General features: G+C 43.2%; 1 protein-coding gene across 3 annotated transcripts in view; it reads right to left on the reverse strand.

Moving 5' to 3' along the window:
- pkp4 (plakophilin 4) overlaps nt 1-25,568 on the reverse strand; it is a 218,474-nt gene that overhangs the window by 129,211 nt on the left and 63,695 nt on the right. For 2 of the 3 annotated variants that reach the window (XM_068035282.1, XM_068035283.1), the window contains exon 3: nt 19,503-19,537. In XM_068035282.1, the coding sequence (XP_067891383.1) occupies nt 19,503-19,537 (35 nt within the window). Of the gene's footprint in view, nt 1-18,816; nt 18,947-19,502; nt 19,538-25,568 lie in introns of all 3 variants that reach the window. The other variant, XM_068035284.1, reaches the window with a different exon arrangement.

Here is a 25,568-nt window from a genome sequence, read left to right on the forward strand (position 1 = left end):
CGAGGTATAGAATACAAGAGCAGGGAGGTTATGCTGGAACTGGATAACTCATTGGTTAGGCCACAATTTGAGTAGTGTGTACAGTTCTGGTCATCTCATTACAGAAAGGATGTAATTGCACTAGAGAGGGTACAAAGGAGATTTATGGGGACACTGCCAGGAGTGGAAAAATGCAGCTGAGGAAAGATTGGATCGGCTGGGGCTGCTCTCCTTGGAACAGTGAAGGCTGAAGGGAGTAAAAACAAAAAATGCTGGAAATACTCAATAGGTCTGGCAGCATCTGTGGAGACAGAAGCAGAATTCACATTTCAGGTCAGTGACCTTTCATCGGGCTGGGGAGAGATCTGATGAAAATGTACAAAATGTTGGAGGGGCCTGGATGGAGTGGAGGTGAAGGGTCTAAACACCTTAGCGGAGAGGTCAGTGACGAGGGGGCATAGATTTAAAGTGATTGGTAGAAAAATTAGAGAAGAGATGAGGAAAAACTTTTTCACCCAGGGGGTTGTAATGGTCTGGAACTCACTGCCTGAAAGGGTAGTTGAGGCAGAGACCCTCAACTCATTCAAAAGGAGTCTGGATATGCACCGTAATCTGCAGGGCTACGGACCATATGCTGGAAGGTGGGATTAGAACAAGTGAATAGTTTTTCGGCCGCACAGACACCATGGGACAAGTGGCCTCTTTCTGTGCCTTAAACTTGCTATGATTCCATGACTCCAGTTTTGCTCGGGCTCCTTGATACCATACTCGGTCAAATGTTGTCTTGGTGTCAAGGGCAGTCACTCTCACCTCACCTTTTGAGTTCAGCTCTTTTGTCCATGTTTGAACCAAGGCTGTAATGAGGTCAGGAGCTGAGTGGCCCTGGCGGAACCCAAACGGAGCGTCACTGAGCAGGTTATTGCTAAGCATGTGCCGCTTGCTAGCACTGATGACGACACCTTCCATCACTTTACTGATGATTGAGAGTAGGCTGATGGGGTGGTAATTGGCCGGGTTGCATTTGTCCTGCTTTGTGTGTACAGGACAAACTTGGGCAATTTTCCACATTGCTGGGTAGATGCCAGTGTTGTAGCTCTACTGGAACAGCTTGGCTAGGGGCACGACAAGTTCTGGAGCACAGGTTTTCAGTACTATTGCCAGAATGTTGTACTGACCCATAGCCTTGGCAGTATCCAATGCCTTCAGTCGTTTCTTGATATCACATGGAGTGAATCGAATTGGCTGAAGACTAGATCTGTGATGTTGAGGATTTCAGGAAGAGGCAGACACAGGTCATCCACTCAGCACTTCTGGCTGAAGATTGTTGCAAATGCTTCAGCCTCATCTTCTGCACTGATGTGCTGGGCTGCCCCATCATTGAGGACGGGAATATTTGTGGAGCCACCTCCTCCAGTTAATTGTCTAATTGACCACCACCATTCACGACTGGGATGTGGCAGGACTGCAGAGCTTAGACCTGATCAGTTGGCTGTGGGATTACTTAGCTATGTCTATCACATGCTGCTTACGCTGTTTAAGCATGCAATTAGTCCTGGGTTGTAATTTCAACAGGTTGGCACATGCTTGGTGCTGCTCATGGCATGCGCTCCTGCACTCTTCATTGAACCAGGGTTGATCCCCCGGCTTGATGATAATGGTACAGTGGGGGATATGCAGCTTACAAATTGTGGTTGAGTACAATTCTGCTGCTGCTGGCCCAGAGCACCTCATGGATGCCCAGTTTTGCATTGCTAGATTTGTTTGAAATCTATCCCATTTAGCAAGGTGGTAGTACCACACAACACGATGGAGGGTATCTTCAATGTGAAGTCGGGACTTCGCATCCACAAGGATTGTGGGGTGGTCACTCCTACCAATACGGTCATTGACTGATACATCTGCAACAGGCAGATTAATGAGGACGAGGTCAAGTATGTTTTTCCCTCAGCACCTGCCAGACCCAGTCTAGCAGCTATGCCCTTTAGGACTCTACCGGTAGTGGTGCCACCGAGCCAGTCTTGGTGATGGACATTGAATTCCCCCACCCAGAGTACATTCTGTGCCCTTGCCACCCTCAGTGCATCGTCCAAGTGATGGTCAACATGAGGAGTACTGATTCATGAGCTGAGGGAAAGCGGTCAGTGCTAAATCAGCAGGAGATTTCCTTGCCCTTGTTTGACCTGATGCCATGAGACTTCAGGAGGACTCCCAGGGCAACTACCTCCTGCCCATTTGCCACTGTGCTGCCATCCCTGCTGGGTCTGTCCTGCCGTTGGGACAGGATATACCCGGGGATGGTGACGGCTGTGCTTTTTTCCTTCACTCCTGGGTTGTGGGCATTGCTGGCTTGCATTTATTGTCCATCCCTAATTGCCCTTCAACTGAGTGGCTTAACAGACCATTTCAGAAGGCAGTTAAGAGTTATCCACATTGCTGTGGGTCTGGACACACATAGGCCAGATGAGGTAAGGATAGCAGATTTCCTTCCCTAAAGGAAGGTCGTGAACACGATGGCTTTTTTTTTTTACGACAATTAACCATGGTTTTGTGACATTAGACCAGCTTTTAAAAAAAAATTCCATTTGTTAATTGAATTTAAATGCCACCTTCTGCAGTGTCCCCAGAGCAATACACTGGGTCTCTGCTATTGGTCCACTGACAATACCACTACTTCACTACCTCCCCTGTTTTGATGGAAGTAGCAAGAAACGGCTTTCTTTGGAAGTGGGGGTGGGGGGGCGTGGCAGTCAATAACATAAGCCCTCCACTTAAAATAATGGGTAAGAGAACTAGAGGGAAATGAGGAGGAAATTATTTCAGAAGTTTATGATCTGGAACGCACCAGCTGAAAAGGTGTGGAATCAGATTTAATAGGAGCTTTCAGAAAGTCAATTGGACATGTATTTTAAAAGAACAAATTTGCAATGTTATAAAAAAAAAGCAGAGGCGTGTGGCTAAAATGGGACAGCTCTTTCAGAGCCGGCATAGGAAAAGCTCAAATGGCACCCTTCCTAGGTATAAGTTTTTTGATTTTATCACATTTTATTTGTTAGCTGCAGCTCTGGCTTCACAAAATAGACTTACATGGTTGAGAAAATCTTGGACGGATAAGAGAGCATGTGAATTTTCAGGATATTGAAAAGTAGAATATCCAAAAGATGACTAAAAGAGATTTAACATTGTTATGCTAAATCTATAGGCAAACAGGCAATGCCAATGTATTCAAAATTATTGTTAACTCAAACATTCAAAAGTACAGAAACATTAACTGTATGAAAGGAAGATTCAATCCACACTTTAAATACAGTTTTTGCATACAAATAATTGTTCACTAAATATCAGAACATATTTCACTTTTTCTCTTTGAAAAAGTTTAATTCACTCAAAGCACCTCAGCTGAACATGAAACAGACTTGCCTGAATAGGCCTTTATTACCATATAACCAGGGGGTGGATTGGAAGGCAAGAGAACCATGATCTTAGACTTCATAGAGAGAAAGCCAAAAGACACCAGATAGAGCCTCTGCAATTTCCATCTACCTCCTTCAGTAACCTAGAACACATTCCATTCAGACTGGGAGATTCTTTTTCACTTTGAGGGCCGTCAGTAGGGTGGCCATACGCCCAGTCGGACAGCCTGATTTTTAGCCAGTCTGTCCACTGTCTGGTACCAGATGCTTTTATGCCCTGAAACAGCATGCACCTAAAATAATTTCACAAAACACAAGTCTAAAATACAATGATTCACCAGAAATATAATGCGATTTAGTTTGCTGTTCCATCTTTTTCTACTTGAAATTAATCCACTATACTCAAACACAGGTAATTCTGATGCATTCTTTTAGTTTTGGCTTGAGGATAGAGGACAGTGATAATGTCAGATAATGTCATCACCATGCATGATGTTCCCCACCTGCCCCGCCCCCCCACTGCTGGTCTGCCAGGTCTCATGCCCAGTATTCTTGGCCTCTAGCAGTGGCCACCCTAGCTGTCAAACTTTTAAGTACATTCTTCTATCCTATCCAATATTGCTACTGCTTCCTCCTTCTCTAATGCTAAGTTGGCAGCATTCTCTTTAGTGAAGACAGATGCAAAGCACTCATGCAATAACTCAGCCATGCCCTCTACTTCCATGATTGCCTTTCTGGTTCCTAATTTGCTCAACACCTTTTATTTACCAACACAGTGAAACAGTACAAGACTTTGGATTCCCTTTTAGGTTAACCACTTTCTACTTTTTCTCTGTATGCCCCTCTATTCAACTTAGCTGTCTACTCTTCATGAACCATAAATTCATAAGCCCCCTTTATCGGTCTTATTTTAACCTCTCTCCTTGCTCATCCAGGAAGCTCTAGCTTTGGACCCACTTCCTCATCCACTTAATGGAATGTACCCAAATGATCTTTTTGGAAGCACCTCATTGAACAATGACGGCTTGGCCTACCAATGTTAGATTCCAATCCACCTGGACCAGATGCCTTCTCAAATCACTGAAGTTAACAGGAGGAGAGCTAATTTTTTTTTTAAACATTTGATTGCATCTCATCCTTTTACAGAACTATTCTAAATCTGATATCACGGTTCGCCAAATGCTCATCCACTGAAACATGTTCCACTTGCCCCACTTTATTCCCACTAGACTCAGAACTACTTCCTTCTTAGTTGGGTTGGAAACAGGAAAGTTCTCTTGTACGCATTTCAGGAATTCCTCTCAGTTTGCCCTTTACACTGTTACTATCCCAGTCAATATTAGGATAATTGAAGTCCATGATCTACTCTGTCATTCTTGCACCTTTCTGTAATTTGCCTACAAATTATTTTTTGTTCATTCATGGGATGTGGGCATTGCTGGCCAGGCCAGCATTTATTGCCCATCCTTAATTGCCCTTGAGAAGGTGGTGGTGAGCTGCCTTTTTGAACTGCTGCAGTCCATGTGGGGTAGGTAAACCCACAGTGCTGTTAGGAAGGGTGTTCCAGGATTTTGACCCAGCGACAGTGAAGGAACGGCGATATAGTTCCAAGTCAGGATGGTGTGTGACTTGGAGGGGAACTTGCAGGTGGTGTTCCCATGCATTTGCTGCCCTTGTCCTTCTAGTTGGCAAAGGTCACAGGTTTGGAAGGTGGTGTCTAAGAAGCCTTGGTGCGTTGCTGCAGTGCATCTTTATTTTATATTTTTATTTAGAGATACAGCACTGAAACAGGCCCTTCGGCCCACCGAGTCTGTGCCAACCATCAACCACCCATTTATACTAATCCCATATTCCTGCCACATCCCCACCTGTCCCTATATTCCCCTACCACCTACCTATACTCGGGGCAATTTATAGTGGCCAATTTACCTATCAACCTGCAAGTCTTTTGGTGGTGGGAGGAAACCAGAGTACCTGGCGAAAACCCATGCAGACACAGGGAGAACTTATAAACTCCATCTTGTAGATGGTACACACTGCTGCCACTGTGCGTCGGTGGTGGAGGGAGTGAATGTTTGTAGATGGGGTGCCAATCAAGCGGGCTGCTTTGTCCTGGATGGTGTCGAGCTTCTTGAGTGTTGTTGGAGCTGCACCCATCCAGGCAAGTAGAGAGTATTCCATCACACCCCTAACTTGTGCCTTTTAGATGGTGGACAGGCTCTGGGGAGTCAGGTGGTGAGTTACTCGCGGCAGGGTTCCTAGCCTCTGACCTGCTCGTGTAGCCACAGTATTTATATGGCTACTCCAGTTCAGTTTCTGGTCAATGGTAGCCCCTAGGATGTTGATAGTGGGGGATTCAGCGATGGTAATGCCATTGAATGTCAAGGGGAGATGGTTAGATTCTCTCTCGTTGGAGATGGTCATTGCCTGGCACTTCTGTGGCAAATAATATTTGCGTCACACATCAGGCCAAGCATGGATATTGTCCATGTCTTGCTGCATTTCGACACGGACTGCTTCAGTATCTGAGGCGTCACGAATGGTGAACATTGTGCAATCATCAGCGAACATCCCCACTTCTGACCTAATGAAGGAAGGTCATTGACTGAAGCAGCTGAAGATGGTTGGGCCTAGGACACCACCCTGACGAACACTTGCAGTGATGTCCTGGAGATCAGATGATTGACCTCCAACAACCAACTTCCTTTGCGCTAGGTATGACTCGAATCAGTGGAGCGTTTTCCCCGATTCCCCTTGACTCCAGTTTTTCTAGGGCTCCTTGATGCCATACTCGGTCAAATGCTGCCTTGATGTCAAGGGCAGTCACTCTCACCTCACCTCCTGAGTTCAGCTCTTTTGTCCATGTTTGAACCAAGGCTGTAATGAGGTCAGGAGCTGAGTGGCCCTGGCGGAACCCAAACTGAGCGTCACTGAGCAGGCTATTGCTAAGCAAGTGCCGCTTGATGGCACTGTTGATGACACCTTCCATCACTTTACTGATGATTGAGAGCAGGTTGATGGGGCTGTACCATACAAACAGAACACATCCCCACCTCTCGATGGTGCACCTCCTGGATGACTGCAACCTGGTAACAGACCAAAGTGATGTGCCCAGTTTCAACCTCCCAAAGAAAATCTGGACAACCCTCAACTGCTTGAGGACAGGCCAGGGAAGATAGCCACTTGCTCCACAAGTGGAATGAGGACCAGGTCAAATTGAGATTGAGACCATCCAAGTCAGACCATCACCCACATATTTAACTCTCGCTACGACAGATCTGCTTCTAGTGGCATCACAACCATTCACATCATCAGGCAAAGCCACAAATAGATCGTTAATCTCTACATCAAACTGTAACTGCTTTCCCAGCCATACGAACATAGTATAAAAATATTAACCTGATGTTCAGTTACCGATGTACAAAAGTAAATATACAGAATCAATTTTATTGCAATTTCAGAATGTTCCAACTGAGGCTGAAGTGTCAAATAGACTTTTGCCTTTACTAACTGAGCGATAATCTGGTGAGAGCTTTGAAAAATCAATGGTATGGAAATCAGGCAAGTTTGATTTGCTCTGACAGACTGACTACTACCCAGTCACTGACTAAATAAGTCCACCCCATAATTTTCAAAATAAAAATCATGAAGGATCAGGGAAAATAAAACCCTCCTATAAAAACATAAATGTTATGATATATTTCAAGCTTTTAAAGCAATGTTTTCTAATCACTTCAGGAGGGGAAATCTCCCAAAAAACAAGTAGCACTAAGTCCAGCTCAACAGAATGCTGCTTCTACAGAATATTTAACTTGTACTTATTTAGCCCCTTTAATGTAATCAAACGTCCCAAAGTGCTTCCCAGGAACATTATAAAACAAAGCATAACATCAAGCCACAAATGGCGATCTTAGGTCAGATGACAAAAAGCTTGGTCAAAGAGGTAGGTTTAAGGAGTGTCTTAAAAGGAGGAAAGTGAGGTAGAGAAGCAGAAAGGTGCAGGTAGGGTATTCCAAAGCTTGGGACCGAGGAAACAAGGGGTGACCACCAATGGTAGAGCGATTAAAATCAGTGATGCACATGAATCCAGAATTAAAAGCGCATTTAGAAGAGTTGTGGGACTGGAGGAGATTACAGAGATAGATAGGGGTGAGGCTATGGAAGGACTTGAAAAAAATAATTTTAAAAATCAAGATGTTGCTTGACCAGGAGCCAATGTAGCTCAGCGAGCACAGGGGTGATAGGAAAACAGTATCTGGTTTGACTTAAGACACAGGCAGGAGATTTGCGGAGAGTAGACATGGGAGACCAACCAGGAGTATTTGGTGAGTGAGGGAATTCGGCACAATGAGGGAAGAGATGCTGTTCTCGTCTTGTACAGAATACGGAGCAGAGAGAGAAACCAAGAGACAGCGAGACTCAAGAGCTGAAATCAACAGGCATTAATTAGGTGAGCAGGTAGGCAATTGGCTGCTGAGCTTTACAGTTTTTTCCCTCCAAAAAAAGGTAGTAAGTTAAACTGAGCCCATGAAACTACAAGGACTGTATTTAATTTATTGCTTAACTTTAATATAGCTACAAATAATTGCTGAATAAAGACCAACTAATTAAATAAATAAAATGAGGGCAGTCTAAGAAATGGCAGAACTTATGCGTGGATGGAGAAGATGTGGGCAGGGTCCTTAATGAGTTTTTTGTCTGTCTTCACAAAGGAGGGAGTTAATGCTGACATTGTAGTTAGAGGAGTGTGAAATATTAAATATGATAAGCATAATGGGAGGGGAAGTACAAGAGGGTTTGACATCCTTGAAAGTGGATAAATCGCCCTGGCTGGATGGATTGCATCCCAGGTTGTTAAAGAAAGCTAGGGAGAAAATAGCGGATGCGCTCAGGATCATTTTCAAATCCTCACTAGAAGCAGGCGAGGTACCAGATGATTGGAGGTCTGTGAATGTTGTACCATTGTTTAATAAGGGTGCAAGGGATAGGTCAAATAATTACAGGTCGGTCAGTCTGACCTCGGTGTTGGGTAAATTATTAGAATCAATTCTGAGGGACAGGATAAACTGCCACTTGGAAACAGATTAATCAGGGATAGTCAGCATGGATTTGTTAAGGGAAAGTCATGTCTTACTAACTTGATTGAGTTTTTTGAGTTAGTAACAAGGAGGATTGATGAGGATAGTGCAGTGGATGTGGTCTATATGGATTTTAGCAAGGCATTTGACAAGGTCCCACATGGCAGACTGATCAGTAAGATGAAAGCCCATGGAATACAGGGGAATGTGGCAGGTTGGATCCAAAATTGGCTCAGTGACAGCAAACAAAGGGTAGTAGTCGACGGATATTTTTGCGAACGGAAAGCAGTTTCCAGTGGCGTTCCACAGGACTCAGTGTTGGGATCCTTGCTGTTTGCGTTACATATTAATGATTTGAACTTAAATGTGGGAGGCATGATTGGGAAATTTGCTGATAGCTATCAACTACATGACCAATTTTTTTGTTAAGAGGATAGCTGTAGAATCCAGAATATCAATGGTTTTGTTGAGTGGGCAGAAAAGTGCCAAATGGAATTGAATCCAGAGAAGTGTGAGTTAATGCATTTGGGGAGGGCAAACAAAGCGAGGGAATACACGATAAACAGGAGGATATTGAGAGGGGTAGAGGAAGAGAGACACCTGGGAGTGCATGTCCACAGGTCCCTGAAGGTGGCAGGACAGGTAGATAGCGAAGGAGGCATATGGAATGCTTCCCTTTATTGGCAGAGGTATAGAATACAAAAGCAGGGATGTAATGCTGAAACTATAAAAAGCTGGTTAGGCCACAGTTGGGAGTATTGTGTACAGTTCTGGTCACCACATAACAGAAAAGGCACAATTGCTCTGGAGAGAGTACAGAGCAGATTTACAAGAATGTTGCCGCTATGAGGAAAGACTGGATAGGCTAGTGTTTTCCTTAGAACAGAGGAGGCTGAGGGCTGACTTAATTGAGGTATACAAAGTTATGAAGGGCCTGGATAGAGTAGACAGGAAGCACCTAGCAGAGAGGTCAATTACCAGGGGGCACAGATTTAAGGAGATTGGTAGGATTAGAGGGGACATGGGGAAAAACTTTCACCCAGAGGGTGGTGGATGTCTGGAATTCACTGTCAGGAAAGGCAGTGGAGGCAGAACCCCTCAGTTCTTTAAAAAAAAAAAGGTACCTGGACATGCATCTGAAGTGCTGTAACCTGCAAGGCTATGGACCAAGTGCTGGAAGGTGGGATTAGATTGGGCGGCTAGTTTTTTGGACCAGCACAAACACGATGGGCTGAACGGCCTCCTTCTGACCAGTAATTTTTCTATGGTTCTAACAGGTGTATGTCTGGACTGGAGAACATGGGAGTTTGCGGATGGCAAGATGATCTCGAGCAAATCTCTAATTTCAGGCTCACTGAGCTGGAGTGAGATCGAGAGACTCCGACATAAGAGATGGGAGGACTTTCTGGACAGTTTTATCAAGAATATAGTCATGCTCCAGAGGAGAATACAGGTTCAGGAGAGAGGATGTGACTGTTAGACAGCTGGGTAGCAGAGACTTGAGGGGTTGAGAAGGGAAGTACTGCAGACACTGGTCCTGTAACTGTACTTACTACCTGTAAGGACAAGGAGAAAGACTACAGAAAGGACAGCCACATTGCAGGCCAAGGTACGATGGCTGTCCATGGGAGGGGCGAGAATAGAGTTTGGTAGTTATAGGGGACTTGATAATTAGAGGATAGATAGCATCCTTTGCAGACAAGAACGAGAATCCCAAAGATGTGTTGCCTGCCCCATGCTTGGGTAAGGGATCTCATGGCAGCTGGAGAGGAACTTGGAAAGGGAAGGGGTAAACCCAGTTGTCAAGGTCCATGTTGGAACAAGCAACATAGGTAGAACACTGAGGAGGTCCTACTGAAAGAGTATCAGGAGTTAGGCTCCAAGTTAAGAAGCAGGATCTCAAGGGTAATAATCTCTAGGTTGCCCAAGCCAGATGTGAATTGGCAGAGGAGCAGACAGATCAGGAGAATTAACATGTGGCTAAAGGGCTGGGTGTGGGAAAAGAGGGATTCTTTCCAAGGGACACTGGCACCAGTTCTGGGACAGAAAAGAGCTGTACCGATGGGACGGAACCTGCGTCCTAGCAGAAGTGTTAAATAGGGAGGTGGAAAAAAAAAAAATCTTCAAACTAGTAAAAGGTAGGGGGAGGGATCTATCAGAAATGTAATCCACTGAATGTAAACAAAACAGGGAAGGAGAGCATTAGAAAGAATAAAGTGAGGACATTGATGGTAAGGAAATAAATGGTTAAAGGACTATACCAAAAGATAGTTAAACAGAGAGAAGCAATCCTGTTAAAAAAAAAGTTATAATGTCTGTACAACAGCGTCCGTAATAAGACAGGGGAGCTGTAAGCAATCGTGTTGGGAGGAACCAGATATAGTAGGGATTACTGAGATATGGCTACAGAAAAAAATCAGGACTGGGAGTTAAACATTGCAGAGTATAACATATTTAGAAAAGATAGAGGGGGAAAAGGGAGGTGGAGCAGTTGTACTTATTAGGAATAACAATGAAAAAAGGAACACAGCTATCAGCAAGACAATGCAAGGAAACAGACCAAATGGATAGATAAAAGATTATACCAAAGGTTAGTCTACAGACCACCTGAAAGTGGAAGGGAGGTGGAGGAAGAAATATGTAGACAAATTAGGAAATTGAGTTTTAAAAAATCATGGGGGATTTCAACTACCTTGTGATTAACTGTACAGAAGGAGAGGTCAGTAAAAAGGAAATGAAGGAATGGAGTTTCTACAATGTGTACAGGACCTCTTTCTAATCCAATATGTAAAAAGCCCAAGGGAAGATTCACTATTGGATCTAGTAATGGGGAATGAATCAGATTAGTAGTAAAAGTAGGGGAACATCTAGGCAACAGACCAAGATAATAAAGGATGCAAATATGAAGCAAACCAGGTTATTCGATTGGAGAAATGCTGATTTAGTGGCTGAGAATAGAACTTAGGAAAATAAGATGGGCAACAATATTGGCAAACCTCAAAAGTATAACAATGCAGAATGCATGCAAAACAGTGTTGAGTACAATAAAAAAGGAAAAAATATTAGCGAGACTCCGTGGTTGAATAAAGCCAAAAGGAACACCTGAGGGTTAGGCAAGAGGCATACATTAAGTACAGAGACAGCAGATGAGTGTATAAGATAGAATACGAAGAGATTAGGAGAAAAGTCAAAAAACAACTGGAAGGCAGAAAGAAACTCAAATTAAAATCAAGGAACAGTAATAAAATATTTTACAGGCACATCAATGAGAGACTGGCAGAATAATACCACAGTTGACAGATGGCAGAAAGATTAAACATAAAAATTAAGTACATAACGGAGATAGATCAGGTAGACATGACATTAAATGATGAATAAAATGTGTATTTAAAATAAAAAGGGGATGTATTGAATAAACTAAATCAAACTCAGGATAAAGCCCCTGATCCAGATGAATTGCATCCAGGCATTTTAAAAGAATCTAGGGAAGAGATAGCAGAGGCATTACTACACATATTTAATAATTAGTTAGAAAAAGGTGTAGTGTCAGAGGTTGAAGACAAGCTAAAATAATTCCTATACTTAAAAAGGGGACAAAACATGTCCAAGAAAGTACAGACCAGTCAGCTTAACATCGGTGGTAGGAAAAGTAATGGAATCCCTACTAAAGGAGAACAGAAAAGCTAGTAAAGAAAAAGTCAGCATGGATTTCAAAAAGGTTAATCTAGCTTGACCAACCTTATTGAATGTTTTGAGGACGTAACAGAGTTGACAAAGGTAATGCAGATGATGTAATTTATCTGGATTTTCGAAAGGTCTTTGATAAGGTGTCCCAAAATAGACATGATTAAAGACAGAGAATGCAGTGTCAGGGTACAAGTGGCACAATGGATTGCTAACTGGCTTCAAGACAAAGCAGAGTGGGAGTAAACTGTACATATTCAGAGCGGCAGAAGGTGGGAACTGGTGTTCCACAAGGATCAATGCTGGGATTGCTGCTGTTCACAGTTTAACATTAATGATTTGGACTTCAGAAGCAAATTTTTTTAATTTGCAGATGACACCATATTGGGGTGGGGGTAACACATGGTGGCAGGGTGGTCAATACTGGAGGACAGCAACAAATTACAGGACATTAATAAACTTGCAGAATGACAAATAATTGGCAAATGAAGTTCAATACAAATAAATGTGAGGTAATACATTTTGATGGGAAGAATAGGGAGGTCACATTACTTGAAGGTGAGTGTCTAGCTGGGATAGAGGGACAAAAGGGATCTTGGAGTACAAATACACCAATTGCTAAAAGTTGCAGAGTTAGCAAGGCCATTATAAAAAAATAGCAAACCAAGCACTAGCTAGAGGCTTTATTTCTAGAGGATAGAATTTAAAAGTAGGTAAGTTTTGCTAAACCTGCATCAAATCTTGGTTAGACAACACTTAGAGGAGTACTGCATGCATTTCTGGTCACCATTTAATAGAAGGGATACAAAAGCACTGGAGAGGGTGCAGAGGGTAATACCAGAACGGAGAAGGTATACATATCAGGAAAGGAAGAAGCTGGGTCTCTTTTTTCCTGAAAATAGGAGTGATCTAATTGGAGGTTTTGAAAATCATGAAAGGTTTTGATTGAGTGCATTCAGAATGTTTCCACTTGTGAGTAAGATCAAGACTAGAGGCCATGAATATAAAATAAGTCACCAAGAAATCCAATAGGGAAACCAGAAGAAACTTCAATACCCAAAGAGTGGTGAGAATGTGGAACTCACAAGGAGTGGTTTAAATCAATATTTTTGATTTATTTAAAAGGAAGCTAGACAAGTATATAAAGGGAGAAGGGAAGAGAGGGTTACGATGATTTAGATGGGAGAAACACTAGTGAAAGCCATGGATTTATGCGTATGGGGATATGTTGGGAGAGATGAAACTTTGTGGAATGGGGAGAGGGGAAATACAGCACAGATTGCTAACTAGATAGCCTCAATCTTTGCATCAAACAAGTCCATAAGCACTTACACTTGATGAAACTGGAAGAGGCAGGGGTGTAGGCTAACAGTAGGTTGTAGAGAAAATCAAAGAATAGAGCAAAAACAGATTGTGTTTGACCCATTTTATAGTATAATTTAACATTTCTGCACTGGAATGCAACTTTGTAATTGCCAAAACACTAGTGCTCCTTGCCCACCAAAATGTCAGCCGTAGCTCAGTTGGTAGCACACACTCCTGAGTCACAAGGTTCCAGGTTCAAGTTGGCTTGAGCACAAAAATCAAAGCTGACAACTCCAGTACTGAGCGAGTACTGCACTGTCAGAGGTGCTGTCTTTCAGATGAGAGATTAAATCGAGGCCACATCTGCCTGCTTGGGTGGATGTAAAAGATCCCATGGCACTATTTTGAACAAGAGTAGGAGTGTTAGCCCCAGTGTCCTAACCAACATTTGCTGTCAAAGGAGCCTTGGGGAGTTGCTGCAGTGCATATGGTACATACTCCTGCTACTGTGTGCTGGTGGTGGAAGGAATAAATGTTGAAGGTGGTGGATGGGGCGATCAAGCAGGCTGCTTTATCCTGGATGGTGTGGTGCTTAGAGTGTTGGAGCTGCACCCATTCAGGCAAGTGGAGAGTATTCCATCACACTCCTGACTTGTGCCTTGTAGATGGTGGACAGGCTTTGGGGAGTCAGGTGGTGAGTTACTCGCTGCAGGATTCCCAGCCTCTGACCTGCTCTTGTAGCCACAGCTGGTCCAATTCAGTTTCTTGTCAATGGTGACACCCAGGATGTTGATAGTAGGGGATTCAGTAATGGTAATGCCATTGATCATCAAGGGGAGATGGCTAGATCCTCTTTTGTTGGAGAAAGGCATTGCATGGCACAATGTTACTTACCACTCATCAGCCCAAGTCTGGATGTTGTCCAGATGCAGCAAGATTGGACATGGGTTGCTTCAGGATCTGAGGAGTCGCGAATGGTGAACACTGCACAATTAGCAAACATCCCCACTTCTGACCTTATGGAGGGAAGGTCATTGATGAAGCAGCTGAAGATGGTTGGGCCTCGCACACTACCCTGAAAGACTCCTGCAGTGATGTCCCAGAGTGGAGATGATTGACCTCCAACAGTCACAACCATCTCCCTTTGTTATAAGTATGACTCCAACCAGCAGAGGGAGTTTTCCCCGATTCCCATTGACTCCAGTTTTGCTAGAGCTCTGATGCCATGCTCAGTTAAATGCTGCCTTTATGTGAAGGACAGTCAGTCAATCACCTCACCTCTGGTGTTCAACTCTTCTGTCCATATTTGGACCAAGGCTGTAATGAGGTCAGGAGCTGAGTGGCCCTGGCAAAACCCAAACTGAAAGTCAATGATGTTATTGCTGAGCAAGTGCCACTTAATAGCAATGGCAACGATACCTGCCATCACTTTGCTGGTGATCAGGGGTCAACTGATAAGACAGTAATTGACTGGTGTTACAACCAAGGCTGAAGGAGTGCACTGTTAATTCAGTCCCACTTCTCCACACGTCGCAACATAAATGAATATTCCCACTACCAAAACAGTCAATTAGATACTCTATTTGTACCCAGAATAAAACACACCAACCAGGTTTAACAAAATGATCTGGATTATAAACCATGTCTTAACCAATACTAATGTGAATATATATGCGAATTGAGATATGAAAGCTCCTTATTTTTACCCTAGCCATCATACACACTCACATACACAACTTGTTAACTGGGAAAAAAGGGATTTTTGTTTACAGCTGTTACAAAGAAATAGAAGGAATAAACAAAAAAAAACTTAGACTGCAGAAAATATGGAAGAAAGTCCTTTGTTTTGGCAAGGTATCCAAAAGGCGAATAGGTGGCTGCCACTAGGAATCTATCTAGGCGATGTTGAAGAGTCTGTTTGGGTAGGCGTTCAAGAAATTCAACTACAGAAGGCTTCACATAGATCTTACATCAGGTGTGCAGTAACAAAGGTTTTAGTTCTCACATTCGATGCAAAGTTCTTTTAAAGATGCAAGGTTTCTGCAAACATTCAGGATTTCTTCAAACACAGGAGAAAACAGTACTTCATATAGGCTTTTGCGTTTCAAGAGCAGGGATTCTTTAAAGAGAGGCAACAGTTGTCTCAATTTTCTTCCGTTCTCCTGACAGGTCAATAAGCAAACTCCAACTACCTTAGTCCAAAAACCAGCTGGCTTTTAACAGTTCAAAATGAAACCAACTTTTTCCAGACAAGTCCTATGATAATCATAAACCCTGTCTTGTCACAGCTCAACTCCCTTCTAGGTTTACTTGAAATTATGTGCCTTCCAGTAAAATCTTGTTTACTGGTCAACCTTTTGTTGACCTTCCTTTAAAAACCACACACAATGTTCAGCAATCTCCAGATGATTCAATGTCCATGAAATCCTTTTCAGTGTTTAAAAATATATAGATTCTCAAGTTTAAAAAAAATGCAAACCTCAACACCAGGTTGGATTTGTCCAGCTTTCTGTGTACCGGTCATATCAGGCAATTTTTCACATTGCTAGGTAGATGCCAGTGTTGTAACTGTACTGCAACAGCTGGGCTGGTGGCACAGCTAGCTCTGGAGCACAAGTCTTCAGTACTATTGCTGGAATGTTGTCAGGGCCCATAGCCTTTGCAGTATCCAGTGCCTTCAGCAGTTTTAGTATCACGAGTGAATCGGATTGGCTGAAGACTGACATGTGAGATGCTGGGGACCTCAAGAGGCAGAGATGGATCATCCACTCAGCATATCTGGCTGAAGATGGATGCAAATGCTTCAGTCTTGTATTTGACTGAGCTGTAATTTGCTAGTCAGGAGGCTAGATAGCAGGGCTTTAGAGTTGTTTAACTGCATGTTGATAGTCAAATTAAACGGATATGTAAATAGCCATCTGATTGAAGAATCACTCAGGATGAATCAGCATCTTGAAAGGAATGTCTTCTGTCAAGTGGTCATTTACCATAGTCTCAAAAAGCAAGTTAGTTAACTAAATCTTGCACTGTATATTATGGAATGGTTGACGGGTAGATGAGATGTTGTTTCCACTTGTAGTGGGATGACACAAAAATGAGGGGCCATAAATAGAAGATAATCACTAATAAATCCAATTGGGAATTCAGGAGAAACTTTACCCAACAAGTGACAAGAATGTGAAACTTGCTACCACAAGGAATAGTTGTAAACAAGTAGCATAGATGCATTTAAGGGGGAGCTAGCAAAGCACGTGCAAGAAATGAATAGGATATACTCATGATTACAAGAGGGGCAGAGGCAGCCCAGGGAGCATAAACACCTGCATAAACCAATTGGGCTAAATGACCTGTTTGTACTGTATATTCTATGTAATGGAATTCTATTTATGTATCCCATAAATAAAATCTGCAAGATACTGACTGAATATACTTAATTAAATTAATCCATCTTTGTATTTGCCCCAGAGAAAGTCCATAAGTTGGACCCAATTAATGCCAGATATCAATTGTTACAACCTCAGATTGTTAGAACCATAGAAAAATTATGACACAGGAGGAGGCCATTCAGCCCATCGTATCCATGCCAGCTGAAAAAAAAACTAGCCACCCAATCTCATCCCACTTTCCAGCATCTGGTCCATAGCCTTGCAGGTTACAGCACTTAAGGTGCATGCCCACGTATCTTTTAAATGAGTTGAAGGTTTCTGCCCCCACCACCGATGCAGGCAGTGAATTCCAGACCACCCCCCAGGTGAAAATGTTTTTCCTCATGTCCCCTCTAATCCTTCTACCAATCATAAATCTGTACCCCTTGGTAACTGACCTCTTGGCTAGGGGAAAACAGGTCCTTCCTGTCTAAGCCCCTGAATTTTGTATACCTCGATTAAGTCACCCCTCAGCCTTCTCTGTTTTAAGGAAAACAACCCTAGCCAATCCAGTCTTTCCTCATAGCTGCAACTTTCAAGCCCTGGCAACATTCTTGTAAATCTCCTCTCCAGAGCAATTATGTCCTTTCTGTAATGCAGTGACTAGAACTGTACACAGTACTCCACCTGTGGCCTAACCAGCTTTTTATAGTTTCAGCATTACATCCCTGCTTTTGTATTCTATACCTCGGCCAATAAAAGAAAGCATTCCATGTGCCTTCTTCACTATCTACCTGTCCTGCCACCTTCAGGGACCTGTGGACATGCACTCCAAGGTGTCTCACTTCCTCTACCCCTCTCAATATCCTCCTGTTTATTGTGTATTCCCTTGCTTTGTTTGCCCTCCCCAAATGTATTACCTCACACTTCTCTGGATTGAACTGTTCGCCATTTTCCATTGATAGCATTCTGGTGTCTACAACTATCCTCTAAACTATCACCTACACGGCCAATTTTTGTGTCATCAGCAAATTTCCCAATCATGCCTCCCACATTCATGTCCAAATTAACATACCATGTGAAAAATTCAAGATATGAACTCCCAGATCAACTTGAATTACACAAGATTTCGTTAATATAGCTAAAAGAAAAAGTACCAATTGGGGATTTAAGTCACCGAGACCCCAAATTAAAAATAAAAGCATTTTCTTTTCTTAGTCAAACACTTGAAAACTTCACAGCACACTTACACGTTAGTCTTTTTTGATTAAATCCTTTGCGGTTAAAAGTCCCAAACTCCTCCCAGTTGCAATGGGTTGGATCTCCCAGACTTTTCAAAAATTAATATTCTCTTCACTCACTTCTGAGAACTTCCAAACTGGATAGCCATGAGGTGATCCCGTGGGCCCTTCACTCCTCTGCAAGCTTCAACTCTCAAAATAGATTCAAGTCTTGATTCAGAGAGCAGGTGTTCTCTCTCTCTCATTGCCAACGCCGTGCATCTTCTCTTACGGCTTGCCTTGAGGACACACCCCAAAAGGCTCCTTCTTGCAGCCAGTTTGCTTTCAGACAATCTTAATTTATCTGGACTCAAGTCAATAGGTTATTGTTCTGTTCCAAAATGCAGAGACCAGAAGTCTGGGTTCACAAAGTCACATGGACCTTTCCATTGTCCCCAAGTGTTAAAACTTGCCTAGTACATTTGCATTTTCTCAATTACAGACTTATTTTATGACCCAAAAGCCTGGAGAGCAAAACCCATTGTTCTTCAGGTGTTAGTGGCTATAGTCTCTTTGCCCAGAAGACAGTCTTTGATCTATGTTCCCTGTTGTCCTGGTAACCTTTCAGAGTGGAGTGAAGTCACTTGACTTCCTGGACTCCATCTTGAACTTTTAAAAATCAATTTAAGAATCAGGTCCAGGTTTCAAAACACCAATATAGTGGTAATTATGTGACTAATGACATCTTGCAGGACAAAGTGGGTCCTGGACAAACCTGCTATTCCATAAGCATCTGCGCCTCCACTATTAGTCCACTTCGTCATTAAAATTTTCCAGGATTCACTGCTCTTTTCCTTTGACCTCCAGTAACAAAAAGCAGGGAAATATCCGGAGGGCAAAATATCCTAAAAAGGGCAATACTGTAAGTATAGGATCTTTCATTCATGCAGTTAAGCTGGGACATGAGGTCAGCAAGACATTGCTTGGAATTTTACATCACACTAAGTTAGCAATATTACTAGAGTTGATAATCATATAGATGTAGTACTAACTGAAAAGAGGGCAAATAATTCCTGCTCTGAATGTTCCAAGCTTGTTTACATCCTATACTAATTAAGTAGAAAATATTCTTAACTGACTTGGGTCTGCTGTAATTTTTAAACATGCATTGCAGAGAAAATTCAAACCAGCTATAAAAGCACAAATTTCAAGACTGCAATTATATGCATCAGAACTTAGTTTTTGTGCTTCATCACCTGCCACCCCACCCACAAAAACAGGTCTCAAGATACTACTCCAAAGAGCTGAAGCCTAAACTGTTTTTAAAAAAAAGTACAGAATGATGAATGCAAGTTACTTATAGACTTCCAGTGCAAAATGCAATGTGCAGATTACTGCTATTTAAAGAATATATGATGTAAGTACAGATAAAATGTTAACTGCAAATCACACTGCTAATACCTGTTGGTCTCCAGTGGAAGGATTTTTCAGTTGAGCTGTGGACAGAAAAGAAAGGTCATTTCACCCAATGCATACATTGGCAACATTTGTAGTGCAACAAGCAAACTTGCATTTTCATGCATTATACATGCATATTTTTCATGACATTGTAAAACATTTACTGAAGTGTTTCCACTGAACTTTATCAGAGGCCCACTTTTAGAATGCTGCAAGCTTTGATATTTTGCAGTCATTAGACTCTTTATAAGCGACTGACTTTGAGACATTACTTTAGAAAAATAATTCACCAATGCACAAATTATAAATAACCCAGTAAAAAATCTAATTCTAGACCTAGATATTGGATGGTTTTGGATGATTCCATTACGACAATATCTTACATTTATATAGCATCATTGATATGGTAATTTGTTTCAAAAAATGGTGGGGATACACGTATGGAATAGAATGCCAATAACTCAAGGACCTTACGAGAGGAAAGGAAACCGATATAATGGAGAAAGAGAGCTCTCAAAGGAAAGCAGCAACAGCCCAATTCGCTGCACCACAGTTGGCTCTGCTGCACAGGCGAGGAGCAAAAAGTGTGGGAATGCAATAGTTATAGGGGTTTCAAATGCAAGAGAAATAGATGTGTGTTTCTGTGGCTGCAAGAGACTCCAGAATAGTATGTTACCTCCCTGGTGCTAGTGTCAAGGATGTCTCAGAGTGGTTACAGGACATTCTGAAGGGGGAGGGTGAACAGCCAGTGGTCATGGTACACACTGGTACAAACGACATAGGTTTAAAAAAAAGGAGGGGTTCCAAAAGCAGAATTTAGGGAGCTAGGAAGTAAGTTGAAAAGTAGGACCTCAAAAAGGTAGTGATCTCAGGATTACTACCAGTGCCACGTGCTAGTCAGTAGAAATAGCAGTATATATCGGATGAATACATGGCTGAAGAGATGGCGAGAGGGGGAAGAGTTTTAGATTCCTGGGGCATTGGGACCGGTACAAACTGGACAGGTTACACCTGGGTAGGACTGGGACTGATGTCCTGGGGGGAGTACTTGCTAGAGTGGTTGGGGAGGGTTTAAACTAAAACGGCAGGGGAATAGGAACCTTTGCAAGGAGTCAGGAGGAGGGGGGAATCAAAGACAAGAACAAAAGACAGTAAGGGGAATAGGAAAAGTGATAGGCAGAGAAATCAAGGGCCAGAATCAAACAGCCACAGTGAAAAATAGTGGGAAGTGGCCAAGTAATGTTAAAAAGACAAGCCTTAAGGCTTTGTGCCTTAACGCACAGAGCATTTGCAATAAAGTGGATGAATTAATCGCGCAAATAGATGTAAACAGGCATGATATAGTCGGGATTACGGAGACATGGCTGCAAGGTGACCAGGGATGGAAAATGAACATCCAGGGATATTCAGTATTTAGGAAGGACAGACAAAAAGCAGAAGGCAGCGGAATTGCATTGCTGGTTAAAGAGGAAATTAACACAATAGTGAGGAAAGATATTCGCTCTGACGATGTGGAATCTGTATGGGTAGAGCTGATAAACACTAAGGGACAAAAAATGTTAGTGGGGGTTGTATATAGACCCCCAAACTGTAGTGGTGATGTTGGGAATGGTATTGAACAGGAAATTAAGACGCATGCGATAAAGGAACATCTGTAATTATGGGTGACCTTAATCTGCATACAGATTGGGCAAATCAAATTAGTCACAATACCGTAGAGCAACTCATGGAGTGTATGCGGGATGGTTTTCTGGACCAATACATTGAGGAACCAACTAGAGAAGAGGCCATCCTAGACTGGGTATTGTGTAATGAGAGAGGAATAATTGACAATCTAGTGGTGCGAGACCCCTTGGGGATGAGCGACCATAATATGATAGAATTCTTCATCAAGATGGAGAGTGACATAGTTGATTCTGAGACAAGGGTCCTGAATCTTAGTAAAGGAAACTACAAAGGTATGAGGCGCGAGTTGGCCATGATGGATTGGGAAACGTTACTTAAAGGGATGATGGTGGATAGGCAATGGTAAACATTTAAAGAGCGCATGGATAAAATGCAATTGTTTATCCCTGTCTGGCACAAAAGTAAAACAGGGAAGGCAGGCAAACCATGGCTTACAAGGGAAATTAGAGATAGCATTAGATCCAAGGAAGAGGCATATAAATCTGCCAGAAAAAAAAACAGACCTGAGGATTGGGAACAGTTTAGAATCCAAAGGAGGACCAAGGAATTGATTAAAGGGGAAAATAAAGTGAGAGCGCAAGCTTGCAGGGAACATAAAAACTGACTGTAAAAGTTTCTATAGGTATGTGAAGAGAAAAAGATTGGTGAAGGCAAATGTAGGTCCCTTACAGTCAGAAACAGGGGAAATTATGGGGAATAAAGAAATGGCTGACCAACTAAATGCATACTTTGGTTCTGTCTTCACAAAGGAGTTCACAAATATAATACCAGAAATGTTGGGGAACACAGGGCTTAGTGAGAGAGGGAAGAACTGAAGGAAAACAGTATTAGTAGAGAAATGGCGTTGGGGACATTGATGGGATTGAATGCCGATAAATCCCCAGGGCCTGATGGTATGCATCCCAGATTACTTAAGGAAGTAGCCCTAGAAATAATGGATGCACTGGTGGTCACCTTCCAAGATTCTGTAGACTCTGGAACAGTTCCTACAGATTGGAGGGTAACTAATGTAACCCCACTATTTAAAAAGGGAGGTAGACAGAAAGCAGGGAATTATAGACCAGTGAGCCTGACATCAGTAGTGGGGAAAATTCTAGAGTCCATGATCAAAGATTTTATAGCAGAGCACTTAGAGAACAGTGGTAGAATTGGGCAGAGTCAGCATGGATTTACAAAAGGGAAATCATACTCGACAAATCTACTAGAATTCTTCGAGGATGTAACTAGTAGAGTTGATGAGGGGGAGCCAGTGGATGTGGTTTATTTGGACTTTCAGAAGGCTTTCGACAAAGTCCCAAACAAGAGATTAGCATGTAAAATTAAAACGCACGGGATTGGGGGTAGTGTATTGCGATGGATAGAAAATTGGTTGGCGGACAGGAAACAAAGTAGGGATAAATGGGTCTTTTTCCAAATGGCAGGCAGTGACAAGTGGGGTACCACAGGGATCGCTGCTAGGACCCCAGCTATTCACAATATATATTAATGATTTAGATGAGGGAACTAAATGTAATATCTCCAAATTTGCAGATGACACAAAACTGGGTGGGAGGGAGAGTTGTCAGGAGGCTTCAGGGTGATTTGGACAAGTTGAGTGCGTGGGTTAATGCATGGCAGATGTAGTATATGTGGATAAATGCGAGGTTAAACACAACTACCGTGGAATCTCCCTGCTCAGCATAGTGGGGAAAGTCTTCGCTCGTGTCACCTTAAACAGGCTCCAGAAGCTGACTGAGCGTGTCTATCCTGAGGCACAGTGTGGCTTTCGAGCAAAGAGATCCACCATTGACATGCTGTTCTCCCTTCGCCAGCTACAGGAGAAATGCAGTGAACAACAGATGCCCCTCAACGTTGCTTTCATTGATCTCACCAAAGCCTTTGACCTCGTCAGCAGACGTGGTCTCTTCAGACTACTAGAAAAGATCGGATGTCCACCAAAGCTACTAAGTATCATCATCTCATTCCATGACAATATGAAAGGCACAATTCAGCATAGCTGCACCTCATCAGACCCCTTTCCAATCCTGAGTGGCGTGAAACAGGGCTGTGTTCTCGCATCTACACTGTTTGGGATGATCTTCTCCCTGCTGCTTTCACATGCATTCAAGTCTTAAGGAATTTTCCTCCACACAAGATCAGGTGGCAGGTTGTTCAACCTTGCCCGTCTAAAAGCGAAAACCAAAGTATGGAAGTCCTCATCAGGGAACTCCTCTTTGGTGATGATGCTGCATCAACATCTCACTCAACAGTGTCTGCAGAGACTCATCGACAGGTTTGCGGCTGCCTGCAATGAATTTGGCCTAACCATCAGCCTCAAGAAAACGATCATGGGACAGGACGACAGAAATGCCCCATCTATCAATATTGGCGACCACACTCTGGAAATGGATCAAGAGTCCAACTACCTAGGCTCAAATATCACCAGTAACCTGTGTCTCAATGCAGAATTAAACAAGCGCATGGGAAAGGCTTCCACTGCTATGTCCAGACTGGCCAAGAGAGTGTGGGAAAATGGCGCACTGACATGGAACACAAAAGGTCCAAGTGTATCATGCCTGTGTCCTCAGTACCTTGCTCTACGGCAGCGAGGCCTGGACAACGTATGCCAGCCAAGAGCGACGTCTCAATTCATTCCATCTTCGCTGCCTTCGGAGAATACTTGGCATCAGGTGGCAGGACTATATCTCCAACACAGAAGTTGTTGAGGCGGCCAACATCCCCAGCATATGCACCCTACTAAGCTAGCGGCGTTTGAGATGGCTTGGCCATGTGAGCCACATGGACGATGGCAGGATCCCCAAGGAAACATTGTACAGCGAGCTAGTCACTGGTACCAGACCCACCGGCCGTCCATGTCTCCGCTTGAAAGACGTCTGCAAACGCGACAGGATGTCCTGTGACATTGATGACAAGTCGTGGGAGTCAGTTGCCAGCGACCACCAGCGCTGGCGGGCAACCATAAAGTTGGGGCTAAAGCGTGGAGAGTTGAAGAGACTTAGCAGTTGGCGCTTACCTTGTCTCTCGAGACAAGGAGGCCAAAGAAGATTCACTTTGGTAGCAAAAACAGGAAGGCAGATTATCTGAACGGCTATAAACAGAGAGGGGAATATGCAACAAGACCTGGGTGTTCTCGTACACCGGTCGCTGAAGGTAAACACACAGGTGCAACAGGCGGTTAAAAAAGCAAATGGTATGTTGGCCTTCATAGTGAGAGGATTAGAGTACAGGAGCAGGGATGTCTTGCTGCAATTATACAGGGCCTTGGTGAGGCCACACCTGGAATATTGTGTGCAGTTGGTCTCCTTATCTGAGGAAGGATGCTGTTGCTCTGGAGGGAGTGCAGCGAAGGTTTACCAGACTGATTCCTGGGATGGTGGGACTGACATATGAGGAGAGATTGAGTCGGTTAGGATTATATTTGCTAGAGTTCAGAAGATTGAGGGGGGATCTCAGAAACCTATAAAATTCTAACAGGACTTGACAGGGTAGTTGCAGGAAGGATGTTCCCGATGGTGGGGGAGTCCAGAACCAGGGGTCATTGCCTAAGGATACAGGGTAAACCTTTCAGGACTGAGATGAGGGGAAATTTCTTCATCCAGAGAGTGGTGAGCCTGTGGAATTTGCTACCACAGAAAGCGGTTGAGGCCAATACATTGTATGTTTTCAAGGGGTTAGATATAGCTCTTGGGTCTAAAGGGATCAAAGGGTATGGGGCGAAAGCGGGAACAGGCTGTGTTGGATGATCAGCCATGACCATAATGAATGGCGGAGCAGACTCGAAGGGCCGAATGGCCTCCTCCTGCTCCTATGGGACAGCTGTGGGGTCAGGAGTTAGATAAGGAGGGGTGCAGGTGGTTGGTGCCCTGGAACAGATGTGCTCAATAAAGAGGCTATAAAAGGACATGTGAAATTAGTGATTTTGCGTCAGGGCTGGAAGCAAAAGGATCAGTGGGAGGGGATGGAGACAGAATCAGAATATATTAATGACTTAGACCTTGACAGGACACAATTTCTAAATTTGCGCATGATGTGAAACTTGGAAGGATTGTGAACCGAAAGGAGGATAGTGTAGAACTAAAAAGGACAGACAGGATAGTGGAATGGGCAGACAAGTGGCAGATGAGTTCAATGCAGAGAAATGTGAAGTGATTCATTTTGGTAGGAACATGTAGACAATATAAAAAAGGGTAAAATTCTAAAGGGATGCAGGAGCAGAGGGACCTGGTGTATATGTGCATAAGTCATTGAAGGTGGCAGGACAGGTTGAGAGTGCAGTTAAAGCATACAGTATCCTAGTCTTTATTAATAGGAGCATAGAGTACAAGGGAAGGAAGTTATGTGGGATTGTATAAGACTAGTTCAGTCCGAGCTGGAGTATTGGAT

Source organism: Heterodontus francisci, chromosome 7 (assembly GCF_036365525.1).
Source record: "Heterodontus francisci isolate sHetFra1 chromosome 7, sHetFra1.hap1, whole genome shotgun sequence".
Classification (NCBI taxonomy): domain Eukaryota; kingdom Metazoa; phylum Chordata; class Chondrichthyes; order Heterodontiformes; family Heterodontidae; genus Heterodontus; species Heterodontus francisci.